This window comes from Coregonus clupeaformis, chromosome 24 (assembly GCF_020615455.1).
Source record: "Coregonus clupeaformis isolate EN_2021a chromosome 24, ASM2061545v1, whole genome shotgun sequence".
Classification (NCBI taxonomy): Eukaryota; Metazoa; Chordata; class Actinopteri; order Salmoniformes; family Salmonidae; genus Coregonus; species Coregonus clupeaformis.
The window spans coordinates 42554837-42570452 of NC_059215.1; the positions used below are offsets into that span (position 1 = coordinate 42554837).

General features: G+C 44.3%; 1 protein-coding gene across 1 annotated transcript in view; it reads right to left on the bottom strand.

Annotated features, from left to right (window-relative positions):
- Positions 1-15616, bottom strand: part of LOC121538544 (cadherin-4-like) — a 434400-nt gene that overhangs the window by 97770 nt on the left and 321014 nt on the right. The window contains exon 5 of the mRNA XM_041846665.2: positions 715-927. Within this exon, the coding sequence (XP_041702599.1) occupies positions 715-927 (213 nt within the window). The remainder of the gene's footprint in view (positions 1-714; positions 928-15616) is intronic.

Genomic DNA, 15616 nt, shown 5'->3' on the forward strand with positions numbered 1-15616 from the left:
GTCTCTCAAGACCTTCCTTTATACCAGGATCCAGACCAGGATTTTTACTTCCAAGTCTGTGACAAATTATATTGTAAAAGGAGCTGTGCAAATATCATTAAAGTGAACTTAACTGAACTGCTGAATAAAGGGGACAATATACAGTTCTTTCAGTGAAAGCCCAGCAGAGAAAAGAAAAACTGTGTATAGGCTTAGAGAGATAAAGCTTTTTGGTGTCTCTGGTGACAGAGCTCTCAGTCCAAGGGGAAAAGCTCTTAGCCCAATCAGTGGAGTTAGAATACCTGAGCACATTTGCAGTTGTAATCATATCACAGACACATAGCATAATCACATCCCAAGCCTGACAGCCAGTCCCAATGAGGATGGGGGGAGTAGGCACAAAGCAGTTGTGATAAACCTCTCTTTGTTTCTCCTGTAGGGCTTTCGATCATACACTATATCACTCACAAGAACATTCAGTGGTCATTGCTTCTTAAATAGTTTTGACCACCCACGGACTTGATATGCAAACAGAGTCATTTGAATTACACTGGTTACCATTGATATTTGATCAAAATATTGAGGTGCATAGAGAAAACACAAAGTGTGTTTTTATGACCGAGGAACAAACACCATATGTATGAACCATTTATGGTTAGGGCTTTATAAATGCTTCAAGTTCTGAGTACTTCCTGTCTAACTTTGGGAGTTAACCAATCAGAAAAGGTCACTTACGCTGACAAGCATCTGTGGGAAGGGCCCTCTGGAGTTTTCAGGCACGTTGATTGGTGGAATGACCCAGTCTCTCTTTTGTCTCCGCAGTCCCTTGGAGCTCATCTCCCGTTGGCTGGGAAACATGATGACAGTGGGTGGGGCCTGGAACTCTGGTGGTACTTTGACCCCCCCTTCCTCCTTCCTCTCCCCTTCTTTCCCTTGTTCCACTGTGATCTGAAAGACACGACACAAAGGACAAATATACAGTTGAGTGGGTTGTTATGTGATAAAATTGTGACGTGTGCACATGTGTGTGTGCACGTGTGTATGCGAGAGGAGGTCCGAAGTAGCTGAAGCTAGCACAGACCTTGTCGTTTACACCTGGTTGTTAAAAACTCCCATAAAGAGTGGACACGTCTCTGCTAGGATTTACACCCCTATTCCCACTGCACGGCCAGGGACACTATGAGTCACTCTCTACCTGCAGGCTAGTGTTCTCATCAGGAATAAGATGGCTGCAGGGAACCTCCATTCCCTTATGTGTGAATATTCACTCATTAAAGTGTTGTTGCTAATGATGTCTTCATTGTAATCAGTGAGGTGGGTTTTGGTGGGGTGCAATCAAGTGAGATGCATTACCAACAAAGTTTGAATTGCATTTGCAGAGTATGAGCAACTGTTGAGATACACAATTACAAAGTACATCCAGTGATTAATTTATTCAACATTTTAATCAATTCAAAACTCTGGGTGCATCTATATAACAAATGTTTTCCCAGGGTCAAGTATGAAGTTAGATAAGCCGCTCATTTGCATATGTTCTTGGTTCGATATCAAATCAAATATCCGACAAGGCCCGTAACAAACTGACATAATATGTCATGTCAACATTCATGTATATGTATCTGGGGGGCTGCTGTATGACTAAAAGCAGACCTGTAGATTCTCAGGGTCGTGTCCTGTATGGTCCGGGGTCCACATGAATAATACAAGGTTCGAATCAGTCCAGCATCTCAAGGCTCTGCTAGTAGGAATACACTGTATCCTACATGTCCAGGGGCTATGGGAACTCTGGTATTAACATGGAGAAATCTGGTTGGATTTGACATGCAGTATCTCTGGGCTTCAGTGTAACCTCCGGGTTATAATACACAAGTATAGAGTTCAGCAAGTTCAGCCAGAATCATCATCCAACCACATCCCTCAGCCCTCTAGCTCCTCCCCTCTCAATCTCACTTTCTATAACTCTCCCTTTTCCCCCTCCATTTCTCTCTCTCCTTCTTATTGTTTCCCCCCTCTCTCTTCCCGTACAGCTGATCCTGAGAGCTTGTCTTAGTAATAGCCATTCATCAGAAGCTGCGGAGTGCTATGCTGCTAGGTGGATGTAGTGTGAGACAGGTTAAGCGTGCCAGAGGGCTAGGATAATGTCGTGCTAACGCTCTATCCCAGGTGTCCCTTAGGTCTCCCCCATGTCTCCCCAAATCATCTGCTCTCAGGTTGCTTATTGTTCCATGGCAGGGAGCGAATGAGAGACATTTCCAGCTTAACGGGTGAGAGCAGCGGCACAAGGTAAGATAAGGTGTTGTGTACCACCAGGAGTGTATTGTGTGTGTGAGTGTGTGTGGGTGTGTGTGTGTGGGTGTGTGTGTGTGTGTGTGTTTGTGTGTGTGCATGCGTCTGTGTGTGCAGTATTGAGACTATGAGAACAAACCGCTCCTCGTATAAGAGAGACAGGTCCAATCACCATTTATTTACATATTAAAAGCCTTGTGTTTTAATACCTATTCCAATATTTCATTTGACCTTCCCTCCCCTCTCTAACTTCCCTCTCTCAAATGTGTGGCCTTGTGGTTTCCAACCGGTAGTTAAAATGCAAGGGGAAACCCAGGAACTATGCAGGAACAGGAAACAACAGCGGAAGAAGAAAAGAAGGGTCTCTTGGCACACTGAAAGTTGAGGGCTCTGGCGCACGGCAAGCTGTTTATTCTAATTACCGCCCCGTGGAACTTTCCACACAGTCTATAAAACACTTCACCCCCCCTTTATGTATACCCTGCTGTCTGGTTGCCTCCGAAGCTCCTGCCAATGGAAACAATGCTTTCAGACTGAATTCAGTAGATGGACGTCCATGAGAAAGGCTTTTCAAGCTGCATTAAAGGTAGCCTGTCTGTTGGAGAGGTTGGCATGTAAACACTGGGTGGGTGGGAAAGAAGGAGAGGAGGGGCAATGCCCATGGGTGAATGTGTCATTTTCAGTTTCTTCAATCCAGCTCCACATTTCAAACATCAGGTATGGCACAGAACAAGGGAGGGTGGGGGGCTTGGGATGGACAAGCAGGAAGGAGTGGGAAGAGGGGAGAAGAGAGGGAGAAGGGAAGGAGAGGGTTGAGGGCTAACGTGATGGAGGGAGAGAGGGTAGAGATATTTTTGGGCTCTGTCATTTTCTTGTCAAATATAAAATGTCGAGTTTAGAATGTTTGATGTTTCAAATATTGTCCAATCTTTTTGGAGTTGCGAATGTGGCAGTTGATCTTAAATTCCATGCTTCCCTTGGTGACTCACCAGTGTCCTGTATAAAGGGGAATTAATTAGTGTAGTGGGTGCACTTCATCTCTATACCACTAGGGGAGCTGCAGCTTCTCATACAGACAGCTCTGTCTTTCTCTGCTTTTCTAAGTCCTCACGATCCAGAAATCATCTAATCCAACCATTCTCCTCCTCTCCTGTGCCAGGCACAGTCTACCCTTCCAAACATGCATGTGACATGTGCCATCATGTGTCATCATGTGCCATGTTGCCTGAACCAGATCCCCATGGTGTATGTTCACGGGGACACCTCTCTCTCCCCGGTACCCAGTGCCAAGTGAAACACGCATGTGTTCGCCAGCTACGGTACATGGATCCAAACTAGGTTTCCAGATGGAGAGGGGAGGCAGATGTACGCTGGGTTCTGGACAAATGTATTCTATTTCTCGTTGGGAGGAGGGCTTAGTGGGCCTTATTGCAGGGGCTTGCTGCCACAGTCCAGAGTGCCACGGTGGGGGGACTAGGGGAGGGAGGGAGGAGGGGTTCTGGGGGTATTAGGGGTTGGATGGGGGAGGGAGACAGGGGGTGGAGGAGAGTAGAGATAGTGGGGGGTTATAATGAGAAGCAGATGTGACCCCCCTGTCTAAATAAGTCATGCTCCGAATCCTTTCATCTGCAGATGCTAACAGGTACACATGGACCTCTTGGGGGAGTTGTCTGGTGAGTTAGGGGCACAGAGAGAGAGCTGAGAGACAGAGAGAGTGAGAGAGATAGAGAGAGAGCAAGAGCGAGAGAGGGAGAGATGAGCTGTGCCAATTGTTGCCTAAGGGACTCTGGCCAAGCTGTTCTCCAGCTGTGGTAGTGTACTGGAATCCTGACCACAGCCTGCTGCACACACATTGATAACTCAGAAATAACACACATGAATATATGAACGAACACACATGCACACACACAGGCAGACAACACTAAGACAATGGACTACTAGATAGTGTGGAGGAGATTGTGTTAGATTGTCAATCATCGAACAAGGGGCTAAGTCAGGATTTCACCATCTTTCCTATAGCTTGCAGGCTATCATCACACAACAGGCTGATAAAAGGTCTGCCATTATCTGGCTGCACTGGTCTGAGCATTAAATAACTGAATGTTTTTTTTTTTTTTTGTGTGGGTAGATCAGCTTTAATATTGCAGATAGATTGTAGCTTCCATCAATGTAATTGTCTGCATCATTTCCAATCCTCCATTTCCACTACCGTTCAAAAGTTTGGGGTCACTTAGAAATGTCCTTGTTTTCGAAATAAAATAATAAATGTCCATTAAAATAACATCAAATTGATCAGAAATACAGTGTAGACATTGTTAATGTTGTAAATGGCTATTGTAGCTGGAAACGGCTGATTTTTATCTACATAGGCGTACAGAGGCCCATTATCAGCAAACATCAGTCCTGTGTTCCAATGGCACGTTGTGTTTGCTAATCCAAGTTTATCATTTTAAAAGGCTAATTGATCATTAGAAAACCCTTTTGCAATTATGTTAGCACAGCTCAAAACTGTTGTGCTGATTAAAGAAGCAATAAAACTGGCCTTCTTGAGACTAGTTGAGTATCTGGAGCATCAGCAATTTTGGGTTCGATTACAGGCTCAAAATTGCCAGAAACAAATAACTTTCTTCTGAAACTCTAACCAGAATAGAAAGAGGAGTGGGAGGCCCCGGTGCACAACTGAGCAAGAGGACAAATACATTATAGTGTCTAGTTTGAGAAACAGACGCCTCACAGGTCCTCAACTGGCAGCTTCATTAAATAGTACCCGCAAAACACCAGTCTCAACATCAACAGTGAAGAGGCGACTCCGGGATGCTGATCTTCTAGGCAGAGTTACATAGAAAAAGCCATATCTCAGACTGGCCAATAAAAATAAAATATTAAGATGGGCAAAAGAACACAGACACTGGACAGAGGAAGATTGGAAAAAAAAGTGTTATGGACAGACGATTCTAAGTTTGAGGTGTTTGGATCACAAAGAAGAACATTTGTGAGACGCAGACCAAATGAAAAGATGCTGGAGGAGTGCTTGATGCCATCTGTCAAGCATGGTGGAGGCAATGTGATGGTCTGGGGGTGCTTTGGTGGTGGTAAAGTGGGAGATTTGTACAGGGTAAATGGGATCTTGAAGAAGGAAGGCTATCACTCCATTTTGCAACGCCATGCCATGCCCTGTGGACAGCGCTTGATTGGAGCCAATTTCCTCCTACAACAGGACAATGACCCAAAGCACAGCTCCAAACTATGCAATAACTATTTAGGGAAGAAGCAGTCAGCTGGTATTCTCTCTATAATGGAATGGCCAGTACAGTCACCGGATCTCAACCCTATTGAGCTGTTGTGGGAGCAGCTTGACCGTATGTTATGTAAGAAGTGCCCATCAAGCCAATCCAACTTGTGGGAGGTGCTTCAGAAAGCATGGGGTAAAATCTCTTCAGATTACCTCAACAAATTGACAACTAGAATGCCAAAGGTCTGAAAGGCTGTAATTGCTGCAAATGGAGGATTCTTTGACGAAAGCAAAGTTTGAAGGACACAATTATTTTTTCTATTAAAAATCATTATTTCTAACCTTGTCAATGACTACATTTCCTATGCATTTTGCTATATTTCCTATTCAAACTTTTCATGGAAAACAAGGAAATGTATAAGTGACCCCAAACTTTTGAACGGTACTGTATATATTTTTTAAATATATATGTATGTTTTTTAAATATATTTTCCTTTATTATTTTTTACATTTTTTACATTTTTTGTCATTTAGCAGACGCTCTTATCCAGAGCGACTTACAGTTAGTGAGTGCATACATATTTTCCCCTAACCCTACCACCCCTCCTGTAATTGGAGTAAACTAACGGACAACAACACTTAGAATGTTAAATAAACATTGTACCACTACCAGCCCAGACGACGAGACCATGTAGACCACAATGTTTAACTCACTGTTGATTAAGTGTTAACACAGAAATGCCTGCTCTCCTCTGCAGCAAATGAAGCACATTCCCTCCATCCACTGTTGGAACAGAGGGATGGCAGAGGAGGAGAGGAAGAGAGCCGAGCCAGACATACGCTCAGACTTTTAGAACAACAGCTTAACAGAGTCAACAGATTTCCAACATACGTTCTTCCCTTCTCCAGCCCACACACACACAAGACACACAGACACACACAGAGACAAGACACACAGAGACACACAGAGACACACAGAGACACACACGCACGTAGGAACTGATGCATGCACGCACGCACACACTCTATCCACAACCAGAAATGTACACTAAAACACACACTTAACATTCACATGATCCTACATAATCCCTTTTACACAGAAAAAAACACACATTCTCTCACACACACTGTGTGAACAGGAGTCAGTGAGTGTGAAATGGAAGCGGTGCCCAGCTCCGGTGCCACCAGAACCCATCCAGCTGGCTCCTATCCCAGCCTTCCCCTACCCTCCCCAGCCCCCCCTCGCCCCGCACGTTTTGATATCAGTCATACCCTGGCGAAACACACATCTGGAAGTTATTACTCCACAGAGCAGAGCGCCACAAAACGCCATTTCACATTGTGTTCAGCATCCTCTTAGTTTTCTCTGTCGGTATATCAGTTTGTATTACTACAGCTGTAGTAGAATGGCTGACCCAACTCTATTCTCCTCCCTCTTCCGTATCAGAGTTCATTAGTATGAATGTGTAATAGACAAACAATGGATTAGTTGCTTAGGGCCTAAGACCTGCTCTTTAGTTCGACTGGCTGTCTATGCCGCAAAGTCTGTGAGCCCAGTGGGATTTGGGTGTTAAAGTCCCAGTGAAGCTGCCTGAGTTCCATGAGTACTCGCACACACACTTGGCTTCACACACACTCCCTTAGACTCAACACACTCTCCTCTCATAGTACTGCAGCCATGGTGTGACCCCATCTTGGCTGCCCACAATAAGAGGTCCTCTTGGTGGATCAGTGTGATGGCAGAGAACTGACTGGCACATGGTCTGTTCTGGACAGAGATAATTTTGGCTGATCCTGTGATCCCTGTCTAAGCAATGTCAGAGTGCCCTGGCTGCCCCTACAGCTCTCTGCTCCAGTGGGACATTTAGTACCAGGTGGCAGGGAGACATGAGAATCACTGCACTGATTAAATGCTGATTAGATGCTGAAATGGACCATTGGGGCTCAGGGAGAGAATTGGAACGGGCCAATGACGAGTCTTGGACTCAAAGTCTTAGCTCAAAGCTACAGTCACTCTAACTTCGTTAATATATACTGTTTCCTACCTTCCTAACCTTCCACTCGTCAAATAGCCTTCAATTTTAACATAACGGGTTTAGATAAACGCCATGCCAAGCCCTGATGAACCCAGTGCCCTGGTCTAGCTATGTGTGACAGTCTCTGTCTAGGCAGCAGAGTGATCTCAGTTGTGGGTATTTTTAGCCCCCTACCTTGGCTGTAGGATAACTTCAGTTAATAAATCATAGGACTACTAATATAGGACTACTCAGTGTCTTCCTGGGTTGCCAGGTTTGAGATACTATTTTAGCACTACTCAGTATATTCCTGGGTTGCCTGGTTTGAGCTACTATTATAGGACTATTCAGTGTATTCCTGGTGTCATGACTCTCCCTGGGTGAGGATCAAAGGCCTCACATCAGTTGCTGTGCCGGTCTTGACACTTTAATGCTGCCATAAATGAGAGAGGAGGAGAATCTATCTCTGGCCCTCTAGTAAGGTGAAAGGAATGCCTTTGTTTCAGATACTTTTTGCCGCCCAAAACTTCAACATCCAACAATGAACATTGGGACAATATATTTCAACATCCAAACGTTGGGAATGATGAGAATTAAAAATTGTAAAAAGGCGTTATAACGAAAACATTGTGACTTGAAGAGCTTTTACACTGTGTACAGTGGCTTGCAAAAGTATTCACCACCCTTGGCATTTTTACCTATTTTGTTGCCTTACAACCTGTTACACACAATTACAGCTGCAAGTCTCTTGGGGTATGTCTCTATAAGCTTGGCACATCTAGCCATTGGGATTTTTCATTCTTCAAGGCAAAACTGCTCCAGCTCCTTCAAGTTGGATGGGTTCCGCTGGTGTACAGCACTCTTTAAGTTATACCACAGATTCTGAATTGGATTGAGGTCTGGGCTTTGACTAGGCCATTCCAAGACATTTAAATGTTTCCCCTTAAACCACTTGAGTGTTGATTTAGCAGTATGCTTAGGGTCATTGTCCTGCTGGAAGGTGAACCTCTGTCCCAGTCTCAAATCTCTGGAAGACTGAAACAGGTTTGCCTCAAGAATTTCCCTGTATTTAGCGCCATCCATCATTCCTTCAATTCTGACCAGTTTCCCAGTCCCTGCTGATGAAAACACGACTGTACAACTTTCAGAATGAGACTGACATGAGGTAAATGATTAATATATGACTGTTAAATGATAAGAGATATCTAGATATCTTTAGAGTTAATTCGGGAAACGGCAACTCGTTAAACAACTTTTCCCGTGGTCCCCCAAATTCCTAATGAGTTAATTGTTACATGATTAATTTAATCTAGTAACAATTAAACATAGTAGGTAATTATTCTATAAATAATAGTCATCACAATAATGAAAGTCAAGTCACGAGATATTTGAGCCCCCGTGCGAGGAGTCTAAAATAGAACTAGGCCTTCCTGTTGAATTCTATAGGAATTGTGTAGCAAGATACATTGTACACCAATAGCGCTGTAGGCAGGATTGTTGAGAGTGGTGTGTGTGTGGTCCGTTTTCCTCCAGATACTGGTAGGGAGAGATTGACTCCGGTGTTGTATATCTGATGAAAAGTCAGTGTGTAGGGGATTTACTGAATGCTACAAGCTAGGACATATGATCCAGCCAATGCAGTTATCAAGAGAAATATAATAAGTTGAGCCAACCGTGGTACTATTTCTGTCTCTCGCGTTTCAGAAGCGAGTAGACTCGGTCAGTATTCATTTCTTGAGCTAGGACATATGGGCCAATCAATTAAATAAATTTGAGAATATATAGTTGTTGGCCGAAGCAAAGTATTATCTATCTGTCTATCGCGCTTCAGTAGCGTGAGTAAGACCAACGGCAAAAACATTAATTTTATGTTTCAGCGTGTTCCGGTAAAACATTGCTAGCAAAAGAATCGCCGAAAGGTTTAACGTGAGAAGTCATTAAAAAACCAATTCCCTTGTTATGTGTGGAAATTAGATTCCCTGTACAAGTCGGGTAGCTTTGCACTAGATGCTAAGCTAATGAAGGGAGAGCAGCCATTTTTATTTTTCCCTTTATTCCAATGGAAGTTCCGCCCCTCGGGACTCCCGTTTGATTTCAGCTTTCTGCGATCGGCGACCTCTGGTGGTGAAGAATCGCCAGTAATTGTTTTTGAAACAATTAATGTGAGGGCATACTCTTAACCCACTGTTACAATGGGTTACACTGTATGATATCAATCCAATCTCACCTGGTTGGATATCATTGTCTCATTCGATTTAACCGGGAAGGTAAATCGCCAAACAAACCTTTTTCAGGGTTGGTCATTTGGATAAGGTCCAAATTTATTTGTTCAAACCAATGAGACATTTTAAACTTTCTCCATATTAACCTACATACAGCAACGCTTTCCAAGGTTAATTAAAGTTTAATTCCCAGATAGCCTATACAGGTATGATTGATCATTATCATTGATTAATCAATTCAATTTGCTTTTGCAAAGCTCATTGGGCCAACTCCAACGGTACCGGTCCAGTATTGACGGAAGTCCCGCCTTCACGGGAATCCCATGTGGTTCCAGCCCTTAGGAAAAAGTACCCTGGTGGTGAATGTATACTCACATTTGAACTACTGGTTACACTTAGAATATCCAGCATATCCCAAATGATTGGATATCATTGTCTCATTCAATTTAATAAGTTAAATTGCCGAACATACCTTTTCAGGTTGATTATTTGGATAAGATCCAGATTGATTTGGTTCAACAAAGGAAACAATTTAAAGTTTTCCATATTAACCTAGATACAACAATGCTATCAGGTTAATTAAAGTTTTATCCCAGATAGCCTATACAGGTATGATTAATCAATAACATTGACTAATCTATTAAAATTGCTTTTGCAAGTTCATTAAAAGCCAACTCCAATATTACTGATCCAGTATTGATGATTCATTGATATCTGTAAACCGAATAAAGGTTCTCTCCAGTTTAGCCCTGAACTATGCCTACCAGCAGAGATGGACATTGGTCCAATACCGCTGTGCTCAGCAGAAGTACGAACAAGAAACTGTTGAGATAAAGGGACAGGTGGAGAGAACCAGGAAGCTAATGACAAAAACCGACAAAGACAAGATGCTGCTAGCCGAGGAGCTGCATTTGAGAATGGATCAATTAAAAGATCTGGCAAACACTTATGACGAAGAACGAGCACAAACTCTCGAACAAATCTGTTTTCTACAAGAACAACAGTAAATACAACGAAGTCCACGCAAAACTAGATGAATCTGACGAGCTAGCTAAAAACAAGAGCGACCAACTTGATGCCCTGCAAGCAGTTTTAAATGACACCACTCAAAGCAATAATGTTCTATTCCAAAAGCAGCAGACCAAAGACGATCAGTTAATGAACACCTTGACCAAGTTGGATGACAAAACAGCGGAACTTATTGAAGTCGCTGACCGAATGAATGATGAAAGAACCCAGGTGAGAAAGTTGGAAAACTTGACCTCTAAGGACATCTCATCACTGAATCTCTCGCTCCGCACTCAAGACCTCTCCCTGCAAACCATTACAGATAAGTATGAGGCCGAATGGAGCAACTGCGACACTCACGCATCTAAAATAAATACCCTCAGCTCCCAAGTGGACTCTGCGATGCAGCAGAACACCGCGTGACTACCCAACTGAGCAACCAAGCTCGCAACCGGAGCCTGGGGAACAAAGGAGTGTAGACGACAGGAGGTTTCAGACTTCACCACTATTAGGGGTCCCTCAGTCTTTTCATCTTGGTCGTTCGGTCCAGAGTAACATGGCACCTCTTCGCCAACAACATTTCAATTAGGCTTTTCCTCTTGGCCCTTCGGTCAAAAATTCCCCAAAGGTGTAAGCAGACGCTTGGCGCGGATGCCTTGACAAAATCGTCAAAAACTACCGCATCTTTGACATCGTTCCAGGTAAGCCAAACGACACTGAGACGTTCTTAGCAGACATAGAGGACGCCTTGGATGGCTACCCGAATGCTACGAATACTGACAGGCCTTACCTGTTGAAGCGAACGTACAACAGACACATGACAAGGTTCATCCGTCTACAACAGCAACACGTGCAAAACAACTACGCTAAACTTGCCACAGCTTTGAAAATAGAATTCAGTGGTTTTGTGACTGGCAAACACGACAGCTCGCTGGCTAACACTGTCAAACAAGCTTGGAATGAACACCCACAAGCCTACTATCATAGGCTTTGTTAAGCTTAATTTAGCATGCTCACTGAAACAGGAATGGAAGAGCTATTACCATTCAAACAAATGTTTCTGTCAAACGTGTATCCCAACTTCATTAACTACTTGGGACCTACTGCCCACGTTGGTTTGCCAATCTCGGCACTCCGAGAGCTTGCGAGCACAGCTTTTGATGCATCCAAAGCGGGCCGGGCTAAAAGCCTGGACACCTCGGTTTTCAAGATTGGGGGGGGTGCAATCACTCCAGATGGAGGGTGCGGTATCAGGGACAGTAGTGGAAAAAGATGACGCACCAGGTACATACCACACCGATGACCACCGCAGTAACGATAGCTACAAAGAACATCCCAAACCAAACAGGCCCCGCAGAGGTCGATCTGGCCTGCTACGTTTCTGCCTCTAACCCTCACAAATGGTCAGGGAACAAGGGTAACACGCGTAACAAGAGTATCAAAGGGTTAGATGACGGCCAAAACATAACCCAAAGCTCTCTAGAAGCTCTGAGAAGAGATGTACTGCAGCAACAAAAAAAAAAGAGAAACGGGGAAAAGATAATAATAATAATATGCCATTTAGCAGTCACTTTTATCCAAAGTGACTTACAGTCATGTGCGCATACATTTTTACGTATGGGTGGTCCCGGGGATCGAACCTACTACCCTGGCGTTACAAGCGCCATGCTCTACCAATTGAGCTACAGAGGACATCTGTGCACACAAACTATTTATGTTCTACTCATAAATACGTAGAAAATACACATAACCCTGCCATACCTCCAGACGCATCACTCTGATTCGCTCAGAGCCATCACTTTCTAATTAACAGCCAATCGTGTTCACCGCTATCAGAGAGTATAGAAACAAACATATCTTTCTTCCCCTCCCATTCCCCCTGTAGCTACCATCATCTCCTCCCTACATACTGTACATCAGATCCCTATGATCAAATGTAATATTAAACCGCCTTTCTTACCAGTTGCTGAAGTGGATTATGATTTGTTGTTCTTTCACACACTGTGCCATTTGGGTCTTATATTCACAAACATTTACCATACAGTTACAATAAGTCACCATGACTAGGCGTGAAATTGCCGGAGAATGGGTCCCCCGAAATTAACACCATTTGCGAGGTCGGAAGCGTTCACCTTAACCCCGCCCACCCTCCCTCAAATCCCAGTCCAGGGCCCACTCGATCTAGACACAAGCCCATGTGGGCTTTCTCTTGAGACCATAATATAGATGTTGCGACGCACAAGGTAAGCAGCGTTGCAACCGCTGATTTCTCTCCCATTCCGATAGAATGGGAGAGGAATCAGCCGCTGGGTCACGAAGTACAGCAATCTGTCTTAAAAATCGACACAGATAACTCACCACTCCGTTCTGCCAACCCACTTGAACAGGCCATACCTCAAAGCTGTCTTAGAGGACTGTTTGACCTGTGATGCACTGATAGATTCGGGTTAGACTATTTCCCTCATATCTCAAACTTTGCTGGATGAACTGGGCAGTGGACCCAGTGAAACGTTGGTTAAAAACAGAACGATGCGACACTAAACTTAGAGGTTTCACTCAGGCTACCTCGCCTCTTACCAAGCGTATCCTACTAAAACTGAACTTCGAAAGCGTGTCACTTGTCCACGCTGTGTATGTGAATAGCATTGACACCAAGCAGATGCTGATTGGGATGGATTTAATAGACCGTTTGGTACCATTGATGGATTGGAAATCCAACCAAATCTGATGACAAATCGCAATAACTCTGCTGACACCACCGCCTTCATCAAAGGCTAATGCAATAAGTTATGCGCCGATGACGGATCGGCGTTGTCAACTGACATCCCCCCAGTGATCTTGGTAATGAGTCCGCCATTTGTGGCAGATGACAGGGTGACTAGTTCAACTCGGAAACTAACCGAACATGAGGTTTTCCTATGTAGCTTGGGTGAATCACCAGCTGATACATACCGCCCTCCACTGATAGGCGGTGTGTGCCTAAACGGCACAATGGTTGAGGATGCCATACTGGCAACCTGGTCCGAAAAATCTGAAAAGCGGCTAACTGCCACCCCCTGGTTCCCGAAAACGTTCAGATTCCCACTGGGAACGACTCCCCAGACGACACTCACCGCTTTAGGGGTATGTGCGCTATCGATCCGCTTTGGAAACAAGGAAGTATTTCACTACTTACTGGTTGTTGTGAACCTCCCGCATACAGTCTATGTGGGAGCGGACATTTTGGTGAGATTGGGTGTTAAACTCGATACCATATACCAAGTTCTTTGGTCTTTGGCAAGGTTTCTATAAGACTGAACCAAGATGGAAGGCACCACTGCGTTCTTCCAACCCTCGTCGCAATTATTCTAATTGGGGCTAACTATCAATGGTAACCCACTGTTGGAGCTAAACGCTAGATCCACTTACCTCTTGGTGTAGAATCTGACTCAAGTGAATATCTCCATTCCTCGGCACACTCGAAACATTGATTGATTACTCATTCCATGATTTTGAACTTGTTGTTCCCATGATTGGGCCTCTTACGTCCTCCCAAGACCTATTTGGTGAGGAAGGGACGCTTTTTACTTGTCCATCAAAGGCAATCGCAATAAATCCCGTATTGCCACTGGACGACACATCAACGTTCAGGCTGGATGTCGATTTTGACAACATCCCGTCATGGAGGATAATACAGCGTCTTCTTCTGCACGTGAAATACACACTGATGACGTAACTGCTAATGATTCCCCCACCATTGACAAGCATTCACCACCTGATGAAGACCTGTACAATGCTGCTGAACCATATTCTGGTTTCCATGCACAGGTATTACAGCTACTGACGGAGGCAGATGCACTTGTCAATGACACTGAAATACATCAGTTGAGGGACTTATTTAACAAACACAGAGAGATCTGGTCGACAGACTAGCTGGATTGCGGGGTTACGGGTATTCATGTGGTGCGTATTCCTACGGCACCCGGAGCAGCTCCTACGTTTGTGAGACAATACAAAATTCCGCTTGTAGCGTACTTGGCGGTACAAGAGATTATCGACTCAATTTTAGCTAAACAGATAATCAGGGATTGTAACAGTATGTACAGTGCTCCCGTGTGGCCTGTTTTGAAACCAACGGGTAAATGGCGTCTTACCATTGACTATAGACAACTCAACAAGCTGGTTCCGTTGTCTCGTTGGCCTATGACACAGCTCGACCAAGAGTTGCCAAAGGTGATAAACGCTAAATACTTCTCCACTGTCGACGTGGCGAATGGTTTCTGGACCATGACAGTCGACACTCGAGACCAACACAAGTTGGCTTTCTCTTTCTCTAACAAGTTCTTCACGTTCAATCGTTCAGGTATTCGAACTCCCCCGCAAAGTTCAACATCTTCCTGCACAAGGCAATGCCAGATGCAGCCACCAGGGGAATGATAATCTATGTGGGCGATGATCTCATGAGGAGCGAGACTTGGTCACATCACCTCAATGAGATGGACCACGTTCTTAACCAACTAGGAATGGCAGGGGCTAAGCTGGCTATCATGAAAGGACAATGGTGCAGGACCAAGGTCAACTATGTTGGACTTCTGGTGGGTGCTGAGGGCATCCTGCCACAATCTAGCAGAATCCAAGCAGTCCGCAACATCAAAACACCTGCAAACCTTCATGAGGTACGCAGCTTCTTGGGAGTATGTAATTACTCCTGTCAATTCATCGAAGATTATGCCGACTTTGACCCGTCTTCTTCAGAAACACACTCCGTTCGTTTGGGATCCCACTCACGATGAAGCTGTGACTTCCTTGAAAGATCTGCTTTGTTCAGCACCTTGCCTGGTCTACCCCAACAAAGACAAGACATTATTTTTGGAAGTAGGTTTCTCAGAGCACTG